This window comes from Erythrolamprus reginae, chromosome 2, assembly GCF_031021105.1.
Source record: "Erythrolamprus reginae isolate rEryReg1 chromosome 2, rEryReg1.hap1, whole genome shotgun sequence".
Classification (NCBI taxonomy): Eukaryota; Metazoa; Chordata; class Lepidosauria; order Squamata; family Dipsadidae; genus Erythrolamprus; species Erythrolamprus reginae.
The window spans coordinates 182,129,691-182,157,683 of NC_091951.1; the positions used below are offsets into that span (position 1 = coordinate 182,129,691).

The window sequence follows — 27,993 nt, forward strand, 5'->3', positions numbered from 1 at the left end:
AAAGGTCGCAGCCGGCCTGGGGGGCTTCCCAGCACCCCCCCGAACCCCCAACCTGGGTCTTCCCGGCTGCCCACGCAAAGGGGAAACCCCGGCTCCTCGCTGATGCCTGCCGCTCGCCCGCCCGCCAGCAAGAGGGGGAAGACCCAGGGAAGGTTCCTTCGGCCGCCCAGCAGCTGATCTGCTCGGTAGCGCAGCAGCAGCGAGGAGCCGAATTGGGGTTTCCCCTTTGCGTGGGCGGCGGGGAACGCAAACTCCACCATCTACGCATGCGCGGCCATAGAAAAAAAGGGCACGCATGCGCAGATGGTGTTTTTACTTCCGCAACCCTACATCGCGAAAAATCGATTATCGCGAGGGGTCTTGGAACGGAACCCTCGCGATAATAGAGGGATCACTGTATTGTTCTTCATTCTTTGAGACAGAGAGAAATTTTATCCCCAGCATTTCATTCAGTTCATTTATGAATTTCTTCTTCAAACCAGTTGTGTCCACTTTCTAAACACAGAGAGCCTTTATATCTTGTCCAGTCCTTTACAAACATGATCCATGGCCAGGAATAGCAATGCTTTGCAAGCATTGAACATGGAAATAATTCTCTCTTAAATTTATTCCCCTACCAGATAGAATGTTAGAAGGGTATATAACTCAAGGAGGCGTAAAAGTCAAGGATAGGCAAATGTTCCAGCTTCAGATGAAAGCAAAGTGGGGGAGGGGAGAGAGGGAAAAAAAATCTAGTCTGGAATTTTTAACACAATGAAAGAATTCATGGTGATATACAGCAAAAAACTGTAGAATTACCTATGGTGCAATCGTCTAGAAATATTATTTTCACATTTTCCTAAATTCACATTTTCACTGGGTATAATTTTCTATTGTGGTGTTAGATAATTATTAGTGCTTTGGACTAAAAAGACCTATGTAAGAATTGCTAGGATCAAATTGTTAGCATCCTGATTTCTCAGTTCCAAGAGAGAACTAATGGAATGTTCACATTAAAATAGGGCTGCACCCTGTTTATCTTCACAGCTCACTTCAGTTCTTTAGCTTCTAGGTTGCAGCTATATTTACAGATGCTTCAACTACAAGTTGCTCTGCCTAGCAATTACGTGTCACCAGCACCTCGGCATTACGTTTTCAGAATACTATTTTCGTACAAAAACTGCTCACATTAAAAGAAATTAAGAGAAATGCATCTCTTTTCTAGAGAAAAATGTAAAAGCGACAAAAAAAGAGGGTGTTTTTTTAGCTGCGGACTAATAACAATGTTAGTTTTGGGCTGATTAAGGTCAGTCAGGTTGACAGAGCAGCACATAATCCTCCTCCCTACCTCATTTTTTACCAATATTGCCCTTCTTTTTAATTTAGAAAAAAAACATTGCCAACAACAGCCAACAGCAAGTATCCTAAGTAAGTTTATCCTTTGCTGATAAGAGAGAAAAATGCACATGCATTCTTATGACCATGAACCAGAAATCAGAAGAGCTGTTTAAATTGGCGAGGCCTTGTCTTGGGTGATGACTACCGAGTGTTGGGTGTTGGAGGAAGAGCCACCTCTGTCCTTCTGCTCCATGTGGTTTTTTGGAATGTATCGGACCACCGCAGAGATCAGCTTCCCTTGGAAGTTCTTGCTCAGGAAGTTGTACAGGATGGGATTGACCACACAATGCACAAAGCTGAAACATTCTATGACGTCGTAGAAGAAGTACAGGAACTCATACACATAGCAGTGGAAGTATACATTTGTTTCCTCAAAGGTGAAGATCAGCAAAGTTAGGTGGAAAGGCAGCCAGCTGATCAAGAAGACAATTATGTAAGAATAGATGAGGGAGCAGTTTTTTCTGCTCTCTGGCTTGTCACTACGCTTGATGTGCCTGGCGGTCAATATGTTGAAGACAGCCATGATGGTGAACGGGATAAGGAACCCAATTAAGACAGCAAGGAGGGTGAGACCGATGAGCCACTCCATGTGGGCCTCCCCTGGGGCTATAAAGTAACACAGGGGCTCAATGGTGTCAGTTACCTCCATGTGTACCACCTCTGGCAAAGGGAGGATGGCCGCGAAGGCCCATATGCAGCAACAGGTGATCCTTCGCACAAGATGTTGCCGTTGGTGCCAGAAGTGGGAGGAAGTTGTCAGGGACACATACCGATCGACACTGAGGCAGGTGAGAAAGAAAATACTGCTGTACATGTTGGCAAAGTAAAAATAGTGGGAGAAGCGACAGAGGAAGCCCCCCCAATGCCAGGTGTAATTAAGCACCACTTCCAACATAAAGATTGGTAAGGAGAGGACCACCCCGAGGTCTGCAAGGGCCATGTTGAAAATGTATAGGTTGACCAAGTTCCGGTGGTTTCGGTTCTGCCAGTTGACCCAAATGACCAGGAGATTCTCCACCAATCCCACCACAAAGATGATGAGATAGAGAACGAAGAGAAAGACCCGTTTAACGCCATCATCCAGTCCCAAATCACAAGTGCTGAAGGTGTGATTGAACATCTTGAGAATTTCTGTGAAGTTGTGGTGTGCTTCATTGAAAGGGGGGAAGGATTCCGATTCTCCCATGTTGAAGACGAAAAAACAAACTGCAATAAGAGAGAGAGAGAGAAGGAAATGTGAAATTAAAATGTATTCTTCCCCTGAACCTTCCTGATTTATATATCAGGAATCTGACTGATTTTTTAAAAAAATAGCTATGGGTTTTAAATCTGTGCAGGTGTCAGATTTGGGAGGACTTAACAGGACCACATCAAAGAAACACAAAAGTAAGATCACTTTTGCGGGAGATACCTATATACCTAAGGAAGGACATAGCACATTCAAGAATACTTGAATATAATCTCTTCTATAATCTCTTCTATAATATCTCTCTCTCTCTCTCTCTCTCTCTCTCTCTATCTATCTATCTATCTATCTATCTAATCTCTCTCCCCCTCATTCTCTCTCTCTCTATCTTATCTATCTATCTATCCTATCTATCTATCTATCTATCTATCTATCTATCTATCTAATCTATCTATCTATCTATCTATCTATCTATCTATCTATCTATCTATCTATCTATCTATCTATCTATCTATCTATCTATCTATCTATCTATCTATCTACCGTGTTTCCCCGAAAGTAAGACAGTGTCTTACTTTCTTTTTACCCCCAAAAGCCCCACTACGTGTTATTTTCGGGGTATGTCTTACATTGGAAAAAAATTGAAAGGGTCGCATTCCCGAAGGCATCTCCCCAGAGTCCAGAAGGGCAGCCGCAGGACAGGAGCCTCGTGAGCCCTTTTCCAAGTTCAACCTCAGGGCTCCAAGCGGCGCGCATGCGTGGAGCCGCAGACGCGTGTCGGGGAAGCGTGTGTCTGGAGGGGAGGAGCCGCTCTGCGCAGTTGGGCAGCCCCACCAGCCTGCCGGAAAGGAGGCGGGCGAAGGAGGGCGCAGCTCCGGCCGCTCGCCTCGGAGCTGGTCGGCCTCGCTGGCCGCTTGCAGCCGAGCCTCGGCAGGACTCGGTTGCTGGGACGAGCGCCTTCGCTGCAAGCCGCCGCCCGCTCGGCTCACTTCGGACCAGCGCCGTCCTTCGCTTTGGCAAGCCGGGGAAGAGGCGGTGGTGCCGCAGCGAGGCGAAGGCGAGGGGCGCGCGGGGAGTTTGTAAGTGACGTCATCGGGCTCCCCCCCGGCAATACCCCCGTGTTTCCCCGAAAGTAAGACATATGTCTTACTTTCGGGGTACGGCTTATATTAGCCGACCCCCCTGAAACCCCCGATACGTCTTACAATCGGGGGTGTCTTACTATCGGGGAAACAGGGTATCTATCTATCTATCTATCTATCTATCTATCTATCTATCTATCTATCTATCTATCTATCTATCTATCTATCTATCTATCTAATCTATCTATCTATCTATCTATCTTATCTATCTATCTATCTATCATCTATCTATCTATCTATCTATCTTATCTATCTATCTTATCTTATCTTATCTTATCTATCTACCTACCTACCTACCTACCTACCTACCTATCTATCTTATCTATCCTATCTATCCTATCTATCTATCTATCTATCTATCTATCTATCTATCTATCTATCTATCTATCTATCTACCTACCTACCTACCTACCTATCTTATCTATCTTATCTATCTATCTATCTATCTATCTATCTATCTATCTATCTATCTATCTATCTATCTATCTATCTATCTATATCTATATCTATCGGATTTGTATGCCGCCCATCTCTGAGGATTCGGGGTGGCTCACAACATATCAAAATAATATATAATATACATATCTAAAAAATCCAATTAATATAGCTAAAAAACTTTAAAAACTCTAATAACATTTAAAACCATTCATTCGCATTCACACAGCAAGACATGCTACACTTGTCGGCCAGGGGGCTAGAGTCTAATGGCCCCAAGCCTGGCAGCACAGATAAGTCTTTAAACTTTTACGGAAGGCGAGGAGGGTGGGGGCAGTGCGAATCTCTGGGAGGAGCTGATTCCAGAGGGCTGGAAATTATGCCTTCTTGCCACTAATGTCTAATCTACATATTTGATATTTGGGCTGGATTTAGGTTAATCAGGCATTTCAGACAGTGACATATAGCACAGAGTAAAGTTGCAAGGAGGATTCTGTATATGTATAGAAGCAAGTGATTTATTTTATTTCTTTTTTTTTTTGTGCAGAGATGGCAGGGTTTTTGTTATTGCAGGTTCTGTAGCAATCCAAGGGAAGACCATGGTTTTTTTTTAATCCTTTTAGCATTCTAAATTTGACTATTTTGAAGCCCATTGATTTTCTGGGGTGACATGATAGCAATGGTCCAATATCTAAGGGGTTATTTTATTTATTTATTTATTTATTTATTTATTTATTCATTCATTCATTCATTCATTCATTCATTCATTCATTCATTTATTTATTTATTGGATTTGTATGCCGCCCCTCTCCATAGACTCGGGGCAGCTAACAACAATAATAAAAACAGCATGTAAATCCAATACTACAACAACTAAAAAACCCTTATTTTAAAACCAATCATACCTACAAACAAACATACCATGCATAAATTGTAAAGGCCTAGGGGGAAAGAGTATCTCAGTTCCCCCATGCCTGATGGCAGAGGTGGGTTTTAAGGAACTTACGAAAGGCGAGGAGGGTGGGGGCAATTCTAATCTCCGGGGGGAGTTGGTTCCAGAGGGCCGGGGCCGCCACAGAGAAGGCTCTTCCCCTGGGCCCCGCCAAACGACATTGTTTAGTTGATGGGACCCGGAGAAGGCCCACTCTGTGTGACCTAACTGGTCACTGGGATTCGTGCATTCCCTGAGATAATCTGGTCCGGTGCCATGGAGGGTTGCCACAAAGAAAAGGGGGGTGGGTTTCAACCTGCTTTCCAAATCATCTGAAGATAGGACAAGATGCAATGGGTGGAAACCAATAAAAGAGAGGACACCAACCTCGAAATAAGAAGAACTTTCCTGACAGTGAGAACAATTAATCAGTGGAACAACTTGCCTCCAAAAGTTGTGAGTGCTCCAACGCTGCAGATTTTAAGGAGAGATTGGACAAGCATTTGTCTGAAATGGAATAGGGTCATCTGCCTGAGTAGAAGGTTAGGCTAAGAACACCACCAAGGTCCCTTCCAACTCTGTTATTCTATTATTCTATTCTTCAAACTGTTTTTGAAGAACTAGCGAGTGAAAATAGTGGATATCTGAAAATGTGCTAACCTAGCCTTGATTATGCAAACTTAAACAAAGTTTAGACAACTTACAACTCCGTCGTGTCCATTCCAACTTAATTATAGTTCATAAAATCATATACCAAAATGTCCTACCTGTTAATGACTACAGTAGTCCCTCACCTACCGCTGGTGTTAAGTTCCAGACCTGGCCGCGATAGGTGAAATCCGCGATGGGAAATTTATCGACTGATAGTACTTATTTAAGTATTTATATTGTAATTGTTTGGAAAGTTTTCATTGTTTTAAATGTTTAAATGTTTTAAATGTTTTCATTGTTTTAAATGTTTAAATGTTTCCCACCCAGTATTTATTTTAGATACAGTATTTAAATACAGTATTTACAATTTTAGATTTTATTTTTTTTTTGGAAAAACCTGCCGATCAAGTTCGGCGGGCTGTTTAAATCTGCCGATCGACTTCCTCAGAAACCCGCGATGAAGTGAAGCCGTAGTAGGTGAAGCGCGGTATAGCGAGGGACTACTGTACTTCACCTTCAACCGCAACAATGCACAAGCAAGAAATCGATTTAATCTAAATGTCAACCGCTCCAAACTTGACTGCAAAAATACGACTTCAGCAACAGAGTAATCAACGCCTGGAATGCACTACCTGATTCTGTGGTTTCTACTCCTAATCCCAAAACCTTTAGCCTTAGACTATCTACAATTGACCTCTCCCCCTTTCTAAGAAGTCTATAAGGAGCGTGCATAAGCACACCACTGTGCCTACCATCCCTGTCCTATTGTCTTCTTTTGTTACTTTTTATCATTACTTATCTAATATTTTATTTGTACAAATTACCACTCTATAATTGTTTGACAAAACAAACAAACAAACAAACAAACAAACAAACAAACAAACAAACAATACATTAAAATAAAACTGAACATTGTTGAAATGCCATCTTTTCTATGAAGGAACGGTATGAAATTCAGCATGGTAAAAAGCCTTATTTCAAATAATGGCCACCACATTCACAAAGTTAAATGTGCTGGGAGAAGTTGTAACATTTCAGCCAGTGCCAAAAGCAACTTCACTCTTTATAATGTAAATATGTCTCTAATGTTTTAAAATCTTATTTAATACAAAAATTATCTCAATTATGAAATATTTATTGATTAATTTATTTGTGAAAAATAAATTCGGTAATTTAAAAATATGCTTTGAAACTATAAGTGTTTTTATGATATTTCACTCCTCCACTCGAAACAGAATATCCTACGAAAATAGACTAACAATCCTGGGCCTAGAAAGCCTAGAACTACGGTGCTTAAAACACGATTTGAGTATTGCCCACAAGATCATATGCTGCAATGTCCTACCGGTCAATGACTACTTCAGCTTCAGCTGCAATAACACAAGAGCATGCAACGGATTCAAACTTAATACGAACCGCTCCAAACTTGACTGTAAAAAATATGATTTCAACAACCGAGTCATCGAAGCGTGGAACTCATTACCGGACTCAATTGTGTCAACCCCTAACCCCCAACATTTCTCCCTTAGACTCTCCATGATTAACCTCTCCAGGTTCCTAAGAGGCCAGTAAGGGGCGTACATAAGTGCAATGGTGTGCCTTTCGTCCCCTGTCCAATTGTCTTTCCTTTCTTTCAACTATCCTATATATTCTCTTCCTTTCATATATCCTCTCCTCTAAGTTCACTTTCACCCTCTTTTATATTATCACATGTCTATCTTTCTTCCTATGTATTTGTGTATTGGACAAATGAATAAAATAAATAAATAAATAAATAAACAAACAAACAAACAAACAAACAAACAAACAAACAAATAAATAAATAAATAAATAAATGTGGCTTTTATTTCAAAATAAATGTAGAGACGACTTCCATCTGTAGGGACCAGCTGAGCTCTGAGACACCTTCATATATTGGGGCTGAGAATATATTTCTAATCCTGGGAATATATTTTCTAGTCCTGGGAAACAATTGTGGCATTCTGAAAAATATAATTAGCTGCACACAGTTTTAAGAGTGTTGAACTTAGAAGTCCTTGATTAAAATCTTACATTAGTGATTAAAAAAATCACTGGGTGGTCTCAGATCAGGAACAACTGTCAGCCAAAGTTGTTATGAGAATAAGCTGGGAATAGAGAGTTATTTAATTCACCCAGTTCACTTTGAATTCAGAGAAACGCATATCAAGAAACAAATATAATTAATAAAACATGTCTCATGACTGCTGTGTGTGCTTCACAAAGTAATTAGAGTTGGATTATTGATGATTAAATTGACCCTGTGTTCTGATTTGGGTTATAAGTTACATTTTTATCAAGACACTGCTTTTGGAGATGTGTGGGAGCTGAAGGCATGAGCTATGAATCAGCCGAATTATTTAATTGAATGCTTAAGACTGATATCCCTTGGCAAACATTGACATCATGCTGATATAGGATCCAGACCGGTTCTAGGTAGACCTGGTGGCAATTGTCTTTCTGTCTGGTGCCTCTAATTATTGGATATAATGTGACCTGGACAAGTGGAGAAGTGAGCTGATTTATTCATGAAAACCCTGGACAGATTCTGGGAGTAGAAATAATTTGCAAGGCAAGGGGGGCATAAACTGGGAAAGATAAGAGCTTGAAAATGGAAGAGGATGAAATAATAGGATAAGCTTCTCATCTAGATGCAGAGATATCTCTCGTTCTATTTGCAGAATCAAATGTGATACATACAGACTCCAGTGCTCCACACCTTCCTCCCTCCCTCCCTCCCTCCCTCCCTCCCTCCCTCCCTCCCTCCCTCCCTCCCTCCCTCTCTCCCTCCCTCGAATTGATGTAAGAACTCACAGGATTGGCAAAGTTGTAGTCTTTTACTATACTGCTCAAAAAAATAAAGGGAACACTCAAGCCATCCAAGATCTGAATGAATGAAATATTCTCATTGAATACTTTTGTTCTGTACAAAGTTGAATGTGCTGACAACAGCATGTGGAATTGATTGTCAATCAGTGTTTTTCCTAAGTGGACAGTTTGATTTCACAGAAGTTTGATTTACTTAGAGTTATATTGTGTTGTTTAAGTGTTCCATTTACTTTTTTGAGCAGTGTACATTGGCCAGAATCCATAGGATGCTTCAAAATGGTTTAAAGCAGGGATCCCCAATCCCTGGGCCATGGCCTATTGCCGGGCCTATTCACAACTAGGCCACACGAACGTGCACACTCGCCTACTGCTTACACAACTTGAGCTGCATGCTTGCACACCAAGCAACTGGTCATGTGGTCAAAAGTTGGACATTTAAAAGTTGGTTTAGAGGATACATAGCTCTCTTTCAAACTAAGTCCAGAGTCCTTGGAAAGAGGTGACATATAAATCAAATGGACGGATGAATGAATGAATGAAACGCACACGCACACGCACACACACACACACACACACAAATCAACCAACCAACCAACCAACCAACCAACCAACCAACCAATCATAATAGTAACCTATTTTTACCCAGAATTATCTACCAGGTTTTGAGCTTTCCAGCACTGCAACACGAGGTTCTTTATATCTCTCTTTCCCAACCCTCTTGCCTCACAGTCAGGAGCTTGTGAGTTCGATCCTAGGTAGAGGCAGATGCTTGGGCAGGGGGTTGGACTAGATGACCTGAAAGATCCCTTCCAACTCTATTAATCTGTTTAATAGATTAATAGAGTTGACTGTTCCAAATATATAGGTATTATCTTCCCTGTCATTGCCATTTGCAACAGCTACGAGTAATTTGGCACATGATGGTAAGAGTTGTAATTCAACACATCTGGAGTGCTGCAGACTGGGGAAGTAGCTTTAACAGGCTTTGTTCCTAGAATCAAATGCACAGAAAATGCCACATATAGCTTTCCCTATTCTACCTTAAACAAAGCTCAGTGCCATTCTTAGCATTCTAGAATAGATGGTTCTCTTTTGAACTTCTGTTCCGTTCTTGTTTCCTCAGATCTTTTAATGAAAGGTATCACAGAGTATCTTATATCTCCAATAAATGTGCTTAGTGAAGATAATAATGACTCTCAATATTTTCTTTGGGTTTGAAACAGGCTGGAGATTGGACACTGACAAAAGTATCAAAAAATTGACCTAAAAGTAGCAGTTGATGTTTAAATGATTCTTAGGATGGGTTTTTATTAGGCCAGATGTAAGCACTGGCTGGTTTTTGCATTCCATGGAATTCTTTCTTCAAGAGAAAAATGCAAGGGAAAACAACAATGTGATATATCTAAAACGTTGACGTATCCTTTCGATTGCAAATGTTAGGCCATAAAGAATGTTCAAAAGAAACAATTGTTTCAAGTGATCTTTTTTCTTTCCATGTTATATATCCTTTGCTCCTTGAAACCACCACTTAAAGAAATTTCCCCAATTTTTTAAAAAAACCAACACTCTTTTAACAGTTGAAAGCAGAATGGATGTAATAATGATGGATTTAGCAATTTCCTTCTCAACATGCCTTCTATTCTATTGAAACAAATAGACAGGCAAAACATTTGGTTCTCTGCAATCAGCATGGAGAAGGACCATATTATTATTATTATTATTATTATTATTATTATTATTATTATTATTATTATTATTGGTAGGTTAAAATATAACACATTTCCACTTTAAAGAAGAGAAAATACTTCTTAATCCAAATGAAATCTGTTCCCCCACATTGTTTACCTTCAAAGATTCTGGTGATGCTGCAACGGAAAGATCTACTCTTCAGCCCCTCCAACTTGAATGTGAGGTGCAGCCTTTTCAGGAATGTGAATTTGTTGGCAACTCGCAGATTTGTTGCTATTTTCCCTCCCTCCTATCTCTCACACACAGGAAATGAGCATCACGGGCTGCAACTCTGAAAGCAAGGCCCCATCTGAGGATTTTGCCTGTACGCTCGGCTCTCCGGTTCCAGGAATGGGCAGCACGGATCGTTCTCAGCCCCACACGTTTGGAGAAATCTAGAGGATGTCTGCTTTCCTGAGGCAAATTTCCGTTTCCCGTTCTGAATTTTTGAAACCAGCTTCCCTGCTTTCAAATAACACAGAGTGTACTGCCAAAAGATCAGGAGAGAGAGAAAGAAAGAAAGAAAGAAAGAAAGAAAGAGGCTGCCCTGGTCAGTTTCACCATTAGGTAGAGCGAAGCAACTGCAGGTGCCAAGGAGAAGAAGGCCTTGGAGGAAGGAACCAGCTAGCCTCCATTAGTCAGTTTATTTATTTATTGGATTTGTATGCCGCCCCTCTCCGTAGACTCGGGATGGCTAACAACAATGATAAAAACAGCATGTGACAATCCAATTAATAAAACAACTAAAAACCCTTATTATAAAACCAAACATACAAACAAACATACCATGCATAACTTGGTAATGGCCTAGGGGGAAGGAATATCTCAACTCTCCCATGCCTGGCGGTATAAGTGAGTCTTGAGTAGTTTACTAAAGACAGGGAGGGTGGGGGCAGTTGTAATCTCCGGGGGGAGTTGGTTCCAGAGGGCCGAGGCCGCCACAGAGAAGGCTCTTTCCCTGGGGCCCGCCAAACGACATTGTTTAGTCGATGGGACCCGGAGAAGGCCAACTCTGTGGGACCTTATTGGTTGCTGGGATTTGTGCAGTAGCAGGCGGTTCCGGAGGTAATCTGGTCCAATGCCATGTAGGGCTTTAAAGGTCATGACCAACACTTTGAATTGTGAGTTTGAGTTGTCCTCATGTGAAGAGAACATTTACCTGTTGCTGGTCTTCAAAGTAGACCCCACTCTCAGCTCTGTTCTGCACATGAAACATCTTAACAGCAAAACAACCTTGCCTAGAGACACCTGTTTTGACAGGCCTGGATTGCACGAGGCATTTTCAAACTGTCACTAGAGGGGCTCTAGAGATTTCATTGGTAGTCATTGCTGTTATCCCCTTGGCTTCACTTTCCATCTCTGACAATGGGAGATAAATCATGAACTCTTATGGTTTCATTTTTTTCAACTACTAGGGCATCTTTTAAAGTGACACCCATGTTTTCCCCAAAATAAGATTGGGTCTTATATTAACTTTTGATCCAAAAGATGCGTTAGGACTTATTTTGGGGGTTAGGTCTTATTTTCAGGGAAATATGGTGCTAGATGCAACTATCAGCTTACAATATTAATTGGGACTTTTTTTGGGGGGGGGGGTACGGCTTTTATTATAAGCATCCTGAAAAATAATGCTAAGGTTTATTTTCCAGTTGGGTTCTATTTCAGGGGAAACAGAGTATAAAAAATAGGTGTGTGCATTTTTATATCACTTCATAGAATCCGAGCACTCGAAAGCCCGTCACACCACTGCAAGGATCTAAATTATTTATGATTTATAGCTGTCCAACCTTTGCTTGAACATAGCCAATGAAGAGATGATTTATAATAAGGAAAGATGCTTGCAAAAAACAGTACGGTTCTCTGGAGCTCTTTCAGTCTCCCTCGCTGAGCAAAATTATTGCTTTGAAACTATTTTTGTGTGTTTCCTGGAAGTGTCTATTGAGACACAGTTGTATAACCAGGATACTGCTCTACAGCAGAAACGAATCCCTGAATCTCCTTAGCATGTCCTCCAAACCTGTCCCAATAAATTATTGAAATTCTATAAAGAAGTTCATTTGAGGCATGAGACATACGGACATACATCCAATAAATAGCTTGACATAGTTTTAAAAGAGAAATGAAACTTCCCATCTCCATCCCTGGAAAAAAGTCCAGGAAAGGAATGTAAATTGAAGTATTGCCTATTTCTACACTTCTATATCTCTGTCTCTGACTCTAGATCTAGCTCTGCCTTTGTCTGATATGAGTCAACCAATCTGTAATGTTTCCAATCCTTGGCCTTCAAAACATTATCAGCATAGCTTTTGGCCAACCAAAAGCAGGTTACCTCTTCACCAGGAAGGTAGGTACGCCAATTGACTGATTTCAATACTTTGTGACTCCTTTTCTGGATGTCACTTTCTATATAGATTCACAGAAATATGACACACCATTGTAGGACAACATCTCCATAGGAGACTTTATATTTCATTTATTTATATTTCATTTATTCATAACATTTATGTTTTATAGTTATCTATAGTTATCTATATTTAATCCTACGTAGCTTCTGCTCTGGAAATCTCACACTACTTACCAGAGCTTACAAAACTTTTGCCAGACCCATTCTCGAATACAGCTCATCTGTTTGGAACCCATATTGCATCTCAGACATTAACACCCTTGAAAATGTTCAAAGATACTTCACAAGAAGAGCCCTTCATTTCTCCACTCGAAACAGAATACCCTACGAAACTAGACTTACAATCCTGGGTCTTGAAAGCTTAGAACTATGACGCCTTAAACATGATCTAAGTATTGCCCACAAGATCATATGTTGCAATGTCCTGCCTGTCAAAGACTACTTCAGCTTCAACCACAACAACACAAGAGCACACAACAGATTCAAGCTTAACATTAACCGCTCCAAACTTGACTATAAAAAATATGACTTTAATAATCGGGTTGTTGAAGCGTGGAACTCAATACCGGACTCCGTAGTATCATCCCCTAACCCCCAACATTTTACCCTTAGACTATCCACGATTGACCTCTCCAGATTCCTAAGAGGTCAGTAAGGGGCGTACATAAGCTCACTAGAGTGCCTTCCGTCCCCTGTCCTATTGTCTCTCCTATATCTCGTATTTCTTCTCTACTATATCCTCTATAACCTTCACTGTGTATTATTGTGTATTGGACAAAATAAATAAATAAAATAAATAAAATAAATACAATAAATAAATAAAATAAAATAAAATAAATAAAATAAATAAAATAAATAAAATAAATAAAATAAATAAAATAAATAAAATAAATAAAATAAATAAAATAAATAAAATAAATAAAATAAATAAAATAAATAAAATAAATAAAATAAATAAATAAAACAGTTCTTACTGGCTCAAATAAATTAAAAAAAACCTCTTTGCACTGCCCTCTTTAACCAAGCTTTAACTAAAGCTTTGTGAGTTGATTTAGCGGGTAAGGATGAGCCTGATTGAAGAGGAAGGGTTGCCTGGCAAATCTGGGACTGTAGTTCGACCTACCATGATCACGCTACCATCTCTATAATGCTAGGTTCGGACGTATTTACTGTACACAAAACACTGGTGCAATCTTTATGTTTTATTCTTTCAATCTGGCATTTCTTCCACCATTATATTTTGATATAATGGGCCGGGGTGGCGCAGCAGGTAAAGTGCTGTACTGCAGGCCACTGAAGCTGACTGTAGATCTGCAGGTCAGCGGTTCAAATCTCATCACTGGCTTAAGGTTGACTCAGCCTTCCATCCTTCCGAGGTGGGTAAAATGTGGACCTGGATTGTGGGGACAATAGGCTGGCTCTGTTAAACAGTGCTATTGCTAACATGTTGTGAGCCGCCCTGAGTCTAAGGAGAAGGGCGGCATAAAAATTGAATAAATAAATAAATAAAATAAATAATAATGCCTTGTTTGTCTTTTAAGCTGCAGACAATGCCATTTTGGAATTGCCTAGGCCAGTGATGGCTAACCTTTTTTTGTCATGTACCGAGAGCACGATAGCGCACCTGCATGCGTGCTGGCACCCATAATGCAATGCACATGTGACAACCCCCATGTGCCCCACAACCTACACTTGCATGCATGACCACTTGTGTTTCCCCATCATTCCATGCATCTTCCCCTCTGCTCCATTTTGGGCCTAGCATCCTCTCTGCAGCCTACTTGGACCAAAAACGGGCTGCAGAGGGGCAGAACCAGGGGTGGGCAGAAGGCAGGACGGGGTGGAATGCAGTTCCACCAGTGGAAATGAAGATGCGTGTGCAACTCCAGCTGATTGGTGGCTGTCACTTCCTGGATTACTGGTCTTGTCTCTGCTCTCCTTTTTTTCCCTGCTGCTGCATCTGCACTCCTTGCTTTTTTCCTCTTTCCTCCTTCCTGGCCTCGGGTGAGCTTCCCTCTCTCCTGCCCGGCTCCCCTCCAGCCTCATGCAGCCACCTCCCACCTGAGGTGCAAGCAGAAGGCGTGGATGGAAGCAGTGCTGGCAGCATTGATGCTTCTGGCAGCACCCGTTCGCCTAGCTACCCAACCTGCGGCAGGGGGGTGACCCAGGAAGGAGAGCGCAGGAAACGCGAAGCAAATTGTCACCCCAGCAAGTGACACTGGTAAGGTTGTAAGTCGAGGACTTAACTGTTCACTTGAACGATGATTGTTCAAGCCACTCCCACCTGGTCACATGTCCGACAAGCCACTCCTACCCAGTCACATGCCCATTAAGCCACACCCACAAAATAAGCCACACCTACAGTGTGGCAGTAAAATTTTTGGCTGCCCATTAATGGGCGCAACCCTCCTGTGCTCCCCTGTATGTGTGCATGACTCCCCTGCACAAGCACAAATGCCTCCCCACCAGCAGATACCTGAAAATCAGCTGGCTGGTGGGAGGTTTGCGTCTATGCGGGGTGGAGCTGAGCTGGGCAATGCCTCAGGTGCTTACAGAAAGGGCTCTGCTTGCCACCTGTGGCATGTATGCCATAGGTTCATCATCACGGATCTAGACCAATAATTCCCAAACATGCTGGACTCAGGGCCCCTTGCATTCTAAAAATGACTGAGCTTTGATTACTGTGGGTGATACTTATTGATAGGTACAGCACTAGGGATGGAAATTGAGAAATATTAAAATATTTATTTATATAACTTTATATGATTTTAAGAACTGCTAGTCCAGGCAGGGGCAACCTGCTGTGAAGGCTAGATTGTAATCCCAAGGCCCTAAGGCCAGAACAGGTTGATTTCACCCAGGGGTGGGCTACCATTCCCAGCCCTACCGGAACAGGCTGGGAGGACTCCTCCCCTGTACGCCCCCGTGCCCTGCATGCGCATGCCCCCCGTACAGGATTCAGCATCTGTGCATGCGCAGAAGCCTAATCTCGCACGAGGGTATGATTTCTGAGGGTTTTTTGCTTCTGTGCATGCCCAGAAGTGAAAAAAGCCCGGAAATAGCCTAAAAATGTGTAAGTGGCTGCTTGCCGCTGCCATTCACCCTGTTCATCACTGTTCGCCGCCCACCTGTGCGCCTGTCACAGTGGCTCCCTGCCACCTTTTGCCCTGTCTGCCTCTCATGTCTCTTGCGGCAGCGGCTGCCTGCAACTGCTGGCCGCCTTTTGCCCTGCCCGCCCCTGCACCTCTTGTGGCAGCAGGCTCCCCGCCACCACCCACTCCCGCCCGCTAGCCCGCACTGCGAGCAGCCCACCTGGTCCTTACCTTGCCTGCAGGGGCACCACAGGCATGGTGTGGCCAGAGATGGGCAGCAGCCAGAACGATGTGCCGGCATCTTTCCGGTAGCAAAAATTGCAAGCATGCGCGGAAGCAAATTTTTTTTTTACTGGAATCGCTCTGGCTGCTCGTGCACGAGCAGCTGGAACCGGAGCAGGCCTACGCGCTCCACTTTCCCCAGCTGAAGGACCATTCCGGGCGTTCCGGCTGGAGCCCACCCCTGATTTCACCCAGCATCATACTGTAGAAATGGCCCCTCTCTCTTTGGAGGTTTCTGGAAGGCCATTGTGTCATCTGATTGAAGATTACTGATAGGAAGCATAGCATTAATTTCTAGGCTTTGCAAAACAACCTAGAAAGAGTTACAAAAAGAAGAAAAAGTATGAACTAATCGAGTGCCATAAACAATGCAATCTCAGTTTCACACTCTGAGGAAAATGGAATACTTGTATACTTATTGTAGTTACGGTTGCCTTTCTTGCAGCCACACCACTACAAGCGTTCTCCTGGCGTTTAACCTTCCTCAAAGTCTTGCTAGATGGCCTCAGCAAAATGGCTGTCACTAGCCCTAAGTCTTCCAACATTAGGACCTATGGCCACCACCTGCTCTTCTACTCTTCCTCCATAGTTGTTCCACAGGAGGTTATTTAGACCTGTCGTTTCCATGTATTCTGAACAATCTCCCTCACAATCATGCAATTTTGGAGACCCAGGATTGAAACTGAGAGATGAAACAGAGAGGCAATGCCAGTAAATAAGCCCCAGTTGTTAGACGTTGAAGCCCGGAGCCTTTGGCATTGTGATAAACCTTATCAGTAGTAAAGGATGATGGCTCAGCACTCTCCAAAGGGAAATGAGTGAGGAGGGGCAGCTGGCTTGATTCCAGCAAAGGGGCCAAAAGTCTTTACATTCAAAACAATTGCTGGAAAGGCCTGGCTGGAACAGGGAAGTGCAGTAGCTCAGATAAATGAGATATTTTTTTTCAACAACAGCAAACCAGATCAAGTATCTTTGGCTTGCGACAAAACCATTATCCCATGATGTGCTGCTAACTCATCTGGCCTATATCATGGCTTGTTGTTTTCTCACTCCTAGGTTATAATGGGTTGCAGAGAATAGTGATACGGTGATGTTAGGTAGGGTGATGATGGTCAGTTTAAGAAGTCAGAGAATAAATGGTTTTCCTGTTCCCAGCCAGAAGCCAAATGAACCCAAGGAGAATGGTGCAGGTTAGGACTCTCTAAAAATAAAATAGATCATACCATTTCCATTTTTAATGCATTAAATTACACCAAAAAGGTATTTGAGGATTAGCTCCAGATTCTGTACCAGAATATGTTAAAAGATTCAGATTTCTTTCCCTCTGTCACTCTGTTTTTCCTTTTGAAAGGAGTACAGGTGGTGGGTTGTAGGTTTTTTTTGGCAATGTTAAAGAATACTCCAAAAGTATTCCAAAAGGGAAGACCCCCCCACCCTCTGCAAAATGAAGTGATGCAACAAACCAAGCTTCTCAGCATTCAGGCTGTGAACTGCATATATTGATCAAGTTTGACTGTCTGGAAGATGGGGCCCTCATACAAGTTGCGACTATCGCCCCTAGTGGAAATTCTGTTCAACTGAAGCATGAATGCATCTGGATACTGTCAGACTGGGGCTGGCAAATATACCCTATGGCCAGGGGTGGGCTACCGTTCCCGGCCCTACTGGAATGGGCCGGGAGTGTGCCCCTGCTTCTCCCCGCATGCGCAGAAGCGAAAAGAACTCAGAAATGGGCAAATAGGTAAGTGTCTGTTCATCACTGCCTGCTCTCAGGGCGAAGGGTGGCAGCGCTGGCGGTGGGGGGAGCTGGGTGCGAATGCTGGCGGTGGGTGGAGGTGGTGTGAGTACGGGCAGTGGGGGGAGCTGGAGTGAGAGGTGAGCGAGGGGCTCGCAGCAAGGGAAGGCAGTGCTTGTGGTGGGGGAAGGAAGGGCTCATGGTGGGGGAAGGCAGCACTGACAGTGGGGGAAGGAAGGGCTTGTGGCGGGGAAAGGCAGCGCTTGCAGTGGAGCAGGGCAACCGTAGGTCTGGAAAAGCACCAGTGCTAGGCTATGTGCTACATTGACACCACCAGAACCATGTTCACCACCATTCAGGGCTGGCCCCACCACTGCCTATGGCAGTGATGGCAAACCTTGTTTTGCTTGGGTGCCAAAAGAGTGCATGCACACGATAGCATGCACACGTGTGCCCCTGCCCACAATGCAATGTCCTTTCCCCTGCACATGCGCACACAACCCCCCCCACTGCTCTTCCACATGTGCACAGGCCTCTAATGGATCCTCCTGAAGCTGGGGAAGGTGAAAAATGGGCCCGATGGGCCTACTGGAAGTTTAGAAACAAACTTCTGGTAGGTCCATTGGGTTGTTTTTCGCCCTCTGCAGGCTTGAGGAAATCCCCTGGATGGTGAAAAACGGCCCAAAGGGCCTAACAGAAGTTTGGAAACGAACTTCCGGTTGCTCTGTTGGGCTGGTTTTTGCCATCCACAGCAGGGGTGGGTTCTAATTTACCTTGCCACCGGTTTTCTTCCTTCTGTGCTGCATGGGCATGTGCACATTGTGTGTCGTGCAAATGTGTGTGCATGCGCAGTGCCAAAAACCACTGGCCTCCAAAAACAAGATGGTGGCACCTATGGTGCTGCCATTAGAATCAGTTTGGGGGCATGGCCAACTGGCAATTGCTCCTGGTTCAGGAAGCACGGGGAAATTCCTGCTACCAGTTCTATAGAACTTGTCCGATCAGGAAGCAATCCACCTCTGATCCACAGACTCTGGAGGCTTTCCTGGGGAAGGGGAAAATGGCCTCCCCCACCCTCTGAAAGCCCAAAAATCAGCTGGTCTGTGCGCACATGCATGTGCTAGAGCTGACATAAGGCAACACCTCATGTGCCTTCAGAAATGGTTCCATATGCCATTTGTGGCACGCTTGCCCTAGATTCGCCAACGTGACTTTAAGGTTTGATGTATATGTCAGTGCTACCTCTTAATAAGTAATGTCATCTTTCCCACCCAAAATGGTCTTGGGAAAGATTCCATACAATGGCTATATTTAGAAATAATATTATGGAAATAATAACAGACAAACCTAAAAAAGGGACAAATGTGTTTCATAAGGATAAACATATGTAATTGCTTATATTTATAACTTTGCTTTACAAAGGGAAATTGAAGAGGAGAACAAAAAAACAACCACCCAGAAATTAAATAACTCTAAAGGATAGCTTTGTGAAAGAAAGGATTATATTTTTATAACACTAAATAAATGATGTGTGGTTATTATAAGCACAACAGAAAATATGGTATTCCTATGAAGAATGGAAATCCAGTTACTAAAAGTTCCTCATTCTATAGTTTTTAAAAGTGACAAAACTGTCCACCAAGCTAACATGTTAGCAAATGTTTAGAATGTACCCTGTCACCCTCAGAGCTTATATCTACAATATGGAGAAATATTTCTATCAAATGTTATATGCATATACAGAATGTAAACAGTCTTTGTTCAAACCAGTCTTTGTTCAAACCCACATACAACAATACTGTAAACCTTACTGGGTGAAATTCCCCCAAATTCCTCTTATTTGTTTCATGGGCCATTGAATAGAATAGAATAGAATTTTTTTTTTAATTGGCCAAGTGTGATTGGACACACAAGGAATTTGTCTTGGTGCATATGCTCTCAGCGTACATAAAATAAAATATACATTTGTCAAGAATCATGTGGTACAACAATTAATGATTGTCATAAGGGTCAAATAAGCAATGAAGAAGCAATATTAATAAAAATCTTAGGATATAAGCAACAAGTTACAGTCATACAGTCAACATGGGATGAAATGGGTGAAAAGAATGATGAGAAAAAGTAGTAGAATAGAAGTGCAGATTTAGTAGAAAGTCTGACAGTGTTGAGGGAATTATTTGTTTAGTAGAGTGATGGCGTTCGGGAAAAAACTGTTCTTGTGTCTAGTTGTCTTGGTGTGCAGTGCTCTGTAGCGACGTTTTGAGGGTAGGAGTTGAAACAATTTGTGTCCAGGATGTGAGGGGTCAGTAAATATTTTCCCCCGCCCTCTTTTTGACTCGTGCAGTATACAGGTCCTCAATGGAAGGCAGGTTGGCAGCAGTTGCTTTTTCTGCCGTTCTGGTTATCCTCTGAAGTCTGTGTCGGTCCTGTTGGGTTGCAGCACCAAACCAGACAGTTATAGAGGTGCAGATGACAGACTCAGTGATTCCTCTGTAGAACTGTATCAGCAGCTCCTTGGGCAGTTTGAGCTTCCTAAGCTGGCGCAGAAACAACATTCTTTGTTGTGCTTTTTTGATGATGTTTTTGATGTTAGGTGACCATTTTAGATCTTGAGATATGATAGAACCTAGAAATTTGAAGGTCTCTACTGTTGATACTGTGTTGTCTAGTATTGTGAGAGGTGGAAGGGTGGAAGGGTTTCTCTTAAACTCTACCACCATTTCTACGGTTTTGAGTGTGTTCAGTGCAGGCTAATATAAACAGTGTGTGTACAAACATATTCTCTGACTTATGATTGGCTTGCAACATTAACCTGGTTCGCCTTAGTAGTCATTTATCAAATGCATATCACTAACAGAACAGATATGCCAAGATAGTTCAAATAGATGGCATTTGTGATAAAAGAATAAGAGTTGCTTTATACATGTAGTGATAACGCTTGAATGTGGAAGGATTCCCCCATCACATCTTCTCTTGTTTCAGATAATGTAGCCTCTTTCTCTCCTCATACTCAAACACCTGTTACGTCTCTTTTAAAATATCCAGGAAGTATATTGCTCAAGAAGTACCAGTAATTGTGTAGCATTTTACTAATTCTGCAATATGTGATAAATCTTTTGTTATTGTTAGAAATGCAGACATGATTGTAGGGGATATTGACTTTTATGTTTTTCCTTTCCTAGAAATAATTCATCAAAAACTGTCTCTATATGTGACAATTTCCTGGGTCTATGGCATTTGTTTAGTCAGAAGCCCCACCCACTCATCAGCATGCTATCAAAAATGTTCATCGAGGGACTCTAATATATACTGTAGTTTGAGGTGGTCAAAAACTCAGCTTTTGGTGCCCTTTTATAATTCCTAATCCATTTATATTTGAGTTGGCATTGCATGTCTCGGCCAGATATAATGGTGCATGTCTATTTATGGTGCATGTGGTGCATGTCTATAATGGTGCATGTCTATTGCCAGATCTGGGCAAGGGGTGTCCCACAGGCTGCATCCAGCCCGCCCACTATCTGTAACCGGTCCATGGAGGTCGGGGTCCACTCTAGTGTGAGGATGAAAGAGCTCACCGCGTCTGCTGGGACTCCTCCAGTTCCTGCTATCCTGATGAATCATGAGGAAAGCAGGAACTGGAGGAGTCCCGGTAGATGTGGTGAGCTCTTTTATCCTCGCACTGGAGTGGACCCCGACCTCCTACCAGGAGTGGCCGAGCACAGAAACCACGCAAACACTCCAGTGAAGTGACTGTGGTGCACCGTGTTGCCGTAAAGCAAACAATTACGATGAGCCGGGGTGGCGCAGCAGGTAGAGTGCTGTACTGCAGGCCACTGAAGCTGAATGTAGATCTGTAGGTCAGCAGTTCAAATCTCATCACCGGCTCAAGGTTTACTCAGCCTTCCATCCTTCCAAGGTGGGTAAAATGAGGACCCGGATTGTGGGGGCAATAGCCTAGCTCTGTTAAAAAATGCTATTGCTAACATGTTGTAAGCTGCCCTGAGTCTAAGGAGAAGGGCGGCATAAAAATCGAATAAATAAATGAATAAATAAATAATAAATTAGGGGTCTGTAGAGTGGGTCTGGGTGTTTAGGTCAGGCCAGGGTCTGGGTCTTTAGAGTGGTCAGCACCGAAAAAATCCCCTAACTGTGAGCAGTACAGGAGTGGTACACAGATACCATGTGCTTCCTCCCCTGTCCCTTGCAGCAGCTACTAGTGGTCTGTTCTTCTGACACTCGGACAGAGAATCGGGACTCCCATCGGAAGAATTACCCAAGGTTAGCTGTTAGCCCTCAAATATGTCGGCTAACATTAATGTTAAACGTTAATGTTTAACATACTGGTTGTTTATGAAAAGATAACATATGTATACTATATACAGTATTGGGTGGAACTGAGTTAATTCTATTAGTCCGGCCCTCTAAAACCATCCCAATTTCTCATGCGGCCCCATGGCAAAATTAATTGCCCATCCCTGATTTATACTATAGGGAACACCTGCCTGAATGATTTAATGTGTCTCAAAGTTAATATACATTTGTTATAAAACTTTGTTCAGAATTATGTACTGTATTCAGTGATGTGCCTATAAGGTAAGGTGGATGTTCGCCTCGCACATATGTGCTAGTCATTCCTGACTGTAGAGGGCAGTATTCATCTCTGTTTCTAAGCTGAAGAGCCAGCACTGTCCGAAAACATCTCCGTGTTCATGTGGCCGGCAAGCAGGGCCGCCATCAGGAATTTTGGGGCCCCATACAGCCTAAGTGTCTGGGGCCCCCCCGGCCATTTTAAAACTACTGCCCCCCAAATCCCGTGCCATGCCACCATGGCCACACACCCTGGGCAAGCCCTCCCCCGGTCCTCTGAGGTCAAACACAGCCCTGATGTTGCCCTCAATGAAATTGAGTTTGACACCCCTGGCCTAGAGGCTAAATCCTATGAACAAGGGCTAAGAGAACCAGTATGTTTAGCTCAATAAATAGAAAACTGAGGGGGAATATAATAGTAGTTTCCCAATCCTTAAAGGGCTGCCACAGAGCAGATGGCATCTATTTATTCTCCATGCCACCTGAAGGTAGTACAAGAAGCAATGGACGGAACCTCACCAAGAAGAAATGCAATCTGGAAATAAGGAAAAACTTGGGACTGGGCGGCATAGAAATAATAAATAAATAAATAAATAAATAAATAAATAAATAAATAAATAAATAAATAAATAAATAAATAAATAAATAAATAAATCAATCAATCAATCAATCAATCAATCAATCAATCAATCAATCAATCAATCAATCAATCAATCAATCAATCAATCAATCAATCAATCAATCAATCAATCAATCAATCAATCAATCAATCAATCAATCAATCAATCAATCAATCAATCAATCAATCAATCAATCCCTTCTTTTTTATTAAAAGAAATTAATAGAAACATAGAAACATAGAAGACTGATGGCAGAAAAAGACCTCATGGTCCATCTAGTGTGCCCTTATACTATTTCCTGTATTTTATCTTAGGATGGATATATGTTTATCCCAGGCATGTTTAAATTCAGTTGCTGTGGATTTACCCACTACGTCTGCTGGAAGTTTGTTCCAAGCATCTAATACTCTTTCAGTAAAATAATGTTTTCCCAGGTTGCTTTTGATCTTTCCCTCAACTAACTTCAGATTGTGTCCCCTTGTCCTTGTGTTCACTTTCCTATTAAAAACACTTCCCTCCTGGACCTTATTTAACCCTTTAACATATTTAAATTTTTCGATCATGTCCCCCCTTTTCCTTCTGTCCTCCAGACTATACAGATTGAGTTCATGAAGTCTTTCCTGATACATTTTATGCTTAAGACCTTCCACCATTCTTGTAGCCCGTCTTTGGACCCGTTCAATTTTGTCAATAATAATTTTAAAAAACCAAAATCCATTACTATTAAAACTAAAACAACCAGCAAAACTATTAATAAAAAAAAGGTGAGGGCTGGGTTTTTTTCTCTGTTATTATTTAAGTGCTTTTACCATATGCTTTAAATCAAGAATCACTTCTCTCTCTGTTTCTCTCTCTTTTCTGTCATTCTCTGCCTCAATCATTTTCTCATTTCTCTTTTTTTCTCCCCTTTTTTCTATCATTTCTCTCTCTCTCTTCCTTCCACTTTTCTCTCTCTCTTTCTTCCTCTCTTTCACTCTCTTCCTTCCTCTCTCATCTTTCTTTCTTTCTTTCTTTCTTTCTCTTTCTCTCTCTTGCTTTCTTTCTCTTACTCTCACTATCTTCCTTCCTCTCTCCTCTCTTTCTTTCTTTCTTTCTTTCTCTATCTTGCTTTCTTCCTCTCTCTTACTCTCTTCCTTCCTCTCTCATCTTTCTTTCTTTCCTTCTCTCTCTCTCTTTATCTTGCTTTCTTCCTCTCTCACACTCTCTTCCTTCCTCTCTCATCTCTTTCTCTCTCTCTCTTTCTCTATCTTGCTTTCTTCCTCTCTTTCCCTCTCTTCCTTCCTCTCTCATCTCTTACTTTCTATCTCTCTCTATCTTGCCTTCTTCCTCTCTCTCACTCTTCCTTCCTCTCTCATCTCTCTCTTTTCTTTCTCTCTCTTTCTCTATCTCTCCCCCTCTTTCTCTCTCTCTCTTTTTCTCACTTTCCCTGTCTTGTTTTCTTTCTCTCTCTCTCTCTTGCTTTCTCTCTCACACTCTTTCTCACTCTCGTTCTATTTCTCTTGCTATCTCTTTCTCTCTCCCTATTTCTCTCTCTCTCTCTCACTTTCTCTCTATCTTGTTCTGTCGTCGCTCTCACTCTCTCTCATTCTCCGGAGGCTGGCGAAAGTGAAAAACCTTCGCTCTTACTTTGAATGTTCGGGCGGGCTGGCAGGGAGATGGAGAGAGCGCGCGTCAGCCCGCACACCCGACATTGAAAATCGCCTTCGCCAGCCCGCGGCCCCCGCTGTGAGAATGCCTGTCCCCTGCCCACCACCCCCAGCTACGTGCTCCTCGTTCCGCTCAGCGCCATCGAGAGCCTGAGAGAGTTCCCAAAGGGCGTCCGAGCCTGCCGGCCGGCCGACTTCTTCCTCCGCCTGCCAGGGGATTCAGGCACCACCCCCTAACCTGCGGGGGAGCGCTGCCGGGAAGCGCCCAGTTTTCCGGCCTCCCCCGTCCGGCCCTCCCCCATCGAGTGGCTCCCTCGTGCCACCGGAGCCCCCCTGCACTGCCCCCCTTCCTCTCCTCCTCCTCCTCGGGGCTCCCCGCTCCTCCCTTCCAGGCACGACAGCGCCGGGAGAGCGGAGGGCATGACCCGGACCCTGGCTGCCCCCTCCCCGCTGCCGCCTGTCGCCCGCGCCCTACCTGCGCCCCGAGCCCGCTCCGTCCCGCGCAGCTGGATCCGCCGAGTGCGCCACCCGGGAGCGCCCGCCACGCGCGCGGGAGTGGAGAGCCGGGCAAAGGGGGGGGCGGTGGGTGAAACGAAGCCAGGACTGAATTAGGCAGCTGCGGTGTGTGTGTGACGGGGGGGGGGGGGAGAGACGAGCCCCACTACCTGCCCTGCCTACCTGCCGAGAGAAGCCCCATGCGGCTCGGTGTCGAATGGCGGACGGGAAACTTTTGGGTCGGAGGCAGCTCTCCTTGGGCGCGGGAGGAGCGGACCGAAGTCCCCGGGCCGCCTCTCTTGCAGCAGAGAAGAAAGAGTGGCGGAGCGGGCGGGCGGGCGGGGGCAGCGGTGAGTAGCCTGGGTGGGGCGCGGGGGGGCTAGAGGCGCGCGGGGGAGGCCCAGGGCAGCCGCGGCTTCGTGTGCGCCCTTGGAAAAGGGTGCGCGGGGGGGCCTTTTGGGGGACGTTGGGCACGTCGGACGGAGGTGTCGGACGGGCAGCACTTTTGCCTTGGCATTGCGCTACGCGGGAAGGGCGGCACCTTCCCTAACCGCGCCTCCGCCCGGGTTGGCAGCCGGGCCGTCGAGAGGGGCGTCCGGAGCGCTCCAGGAAAGGCTCTGAGCCGCTAACGCTCCTCCGGCGCCGCTCCGCCTCCTAAACGTGCGCGGTGGAGGCGTCCCCCCGTCCAGCACTTCCGGAGGCCGAAAGGCGCGGCTCTCTTCGGGGTTGGGGAGTTTTTGGCGGGCGCCGGGGCCCGCCCCCCCAATTTTCCAATTTGCCCGGGCCCGGGACAGCAGTCCCAGTAATACCCGTCTATCGGCGGCCCTGCCGGCAAGACTAAACACGAAAGGCACACGGAACACTGATTGACATCCAAACGTGAGGTTATATACTTTCAGAGCCTTTCAACTTAGCACATGCTTTTGATAGTTAAACCCTGCATTCGGTGACATTTTAATTCTATACCTATTGAAGGGATTTTCTTAGTTTAGTTTTTGTTTGGCTGGAAAAAAGAGTTTATCTCTGTTGAAAATGTAGTTTTGGAAACCTGACTAGTTTCTGTGCCTAATAATTGTTTTAACAAGATGGTGATTAGTATCACAAGATATCATTAGTGTATACAGTCATCCCTCGATTTTCGCGGGTTCAAACTTTGCGAAACGGCTATACCACGGTTTTTCAAAAAATATTAATTAATAAATACTTTGCTGTTATTTTCCCTATACCACGGTTTTTCCCGCCCGATGACATCATATGTCATTGCCAAACTTTCGTCCGCCTTTAATAAATATTTTTTTAAAATAAACTTTAATAAATAAACATGGTGAGTAATAATCTACATGGTTGCTTAGGGAATGAGAAATTGCAGTTTAGGGGTTTAAAGTGTTAAGGGAAGGCTTGTGATACTGTTCATAGCCAAAAATGGTGTATTTACTTCCGCATCTCTACTTAGCGGAAATTCGACTTTCGCGGGCGGTCTCGGAACGCATCCCCCGTGAAAATCGAGGGAACACTGTACTGTGTTATGTGTCAGTCACTGTGTTACACGCCTGGTTGCTATATTGCTACATTCTGGTAGTTTTGTTAGTCTTTCTGATCATCCCCTTCTGGAGCTGTTAGTTCTGGAAATGAGGCAGGCAAGGCTAGCGTCTTTTGAAATAGATTAAATTGGGGTAAAATGCTCCCAGTTCACTTGTGCCTATCAGTCATTGGAGAGAACGTGAGGCCCCGCCCACCTGCCCGGATGCCACCATGTTGGTTCTTTAGCCCTCTGCACATGGGCAAAGAATTCTGAGCATGTGCAGAGGGTAAAAGAACCCAAATGATGACACCTGGGGGATGAGCGGAGCCTCATGCTCCCTTCGCGACTGGCTCTCTGACAACTGACAGGCATACATGAGTGAACCAGGAGCATTTCACCCCTGGTTTAAACTTTTGTGATTTAATCAATTGTGAGTTATTTGCTGCCTTCTGTTCTTTAATTCTATCTGGGGAACGGGCCTTCCTTCGAATTCATACCAAAACGTTAAACATGGATCAACGTACCAAGTACCATATTTTTTTAATACCAAGGGCTAAATGTTAAACTTTCTTGTTCTTCTACACTCCCTGATCTGTTACAGCCGTAATTCATAAATGTTCTGCGCTCAGGAAGGAAGTCCTGGTATGCTATGCAAAATAAATAAAACACTGGCCTCCTTGAAGTTCAGAAACTCCTTTGTGTGCCGGTATAATTTACAGCTCTAATGAGCTGGGATCATTTCCAGGAAGCCTATATGGCAGCTGGGCAATTCCACTAAAATACTCCAGTGGTTGTGATTAAAAAATCCCACCTCTCTAAAAACTAAGGGAAATTCTAACCCAGTGTTTCTAAGATCTTAGCAACTTTAAGATGTGTGGGCTTCAATACACAGAATTATTTTATTTATTTATTTATCTATCTATCTATCTATCTATCTATCTATCTATCTATCTATCTATCTATCTATCTATCTATCTACCTACCTACCTACCTACCTACTTACTTACTTACTTACTTATTTATCCAATACACAAATACATAGACATGTAGTAATATATATAAGGGTAAAAGTGAACTTAGAGGAGAGGATATATGAAAGAAAGAAAATATATATGATAAGTGAGAGGAAGGAAAGACAATTGGACAGGGGACGAAAGGCACACCAGTGCACTTATGTACGCCCCAGTTGACCTCACCCTGTTGCCAAGGTTGAAAAATACTGATTTATTATTTAGACTTATCTGATCTAGCCATTCCTTGGGTGAATCTATATACATTTTTCAATACATACCTTTCTTCGTTGCTCTTGGATC

General features: G+C 43.5%; 1 protein-coding gene across 2 annotated transcripts; it reads right to left on the reverse strand.

Moving 5' to 3' along the window:
- Nucleotides 1-16: 16 nt before the first annotated feature.
- Nucleotides 17-27,993, reverse strand: GPR182 (G protein-coupled receptor 182). Of its 2 annotated transcripts, none has more exons than XM_070736022.1 (2): nucleotides 10,415-10,632; nucleotides 17-2,583 (listed from the first exon to the last, which is right to left on the reverse strand). In XM_070736022.1, exon 2 carries the CDS (start codon nucleotides 2,561-2,563, stop codon nucleotides 1,487-1,489), a length of 1,077 nt encoding a protein of 358 aa, XP_070592123.1. In that variant the 5' UTR covers nucleotides 2,564-2,583; nucleotides 10,415-10,632; the 3' UTR covers nucleotides 17-1,486. The 2 variants fall into 2 exon arrangements, with proteins under 2 accessions (XP_070592123.1, XP_070592124.1); XM_070736023.1 differs by lacking the exon at nucleotides 10,415-10,632 and adding an exon at nucleotides 27,972-27,993 and having other exon boundaries at nucleotides 149-2,583.

Excerpts from the sequence above, each read along its gene's own strand:
- GPR182 (XM_070736022.1), bottom strand. The coding sequence starts at position 2,563 with ATGGGAGAATCGGAATCCTTCCCCCCTTTCAATGAAGCACACCACAAC.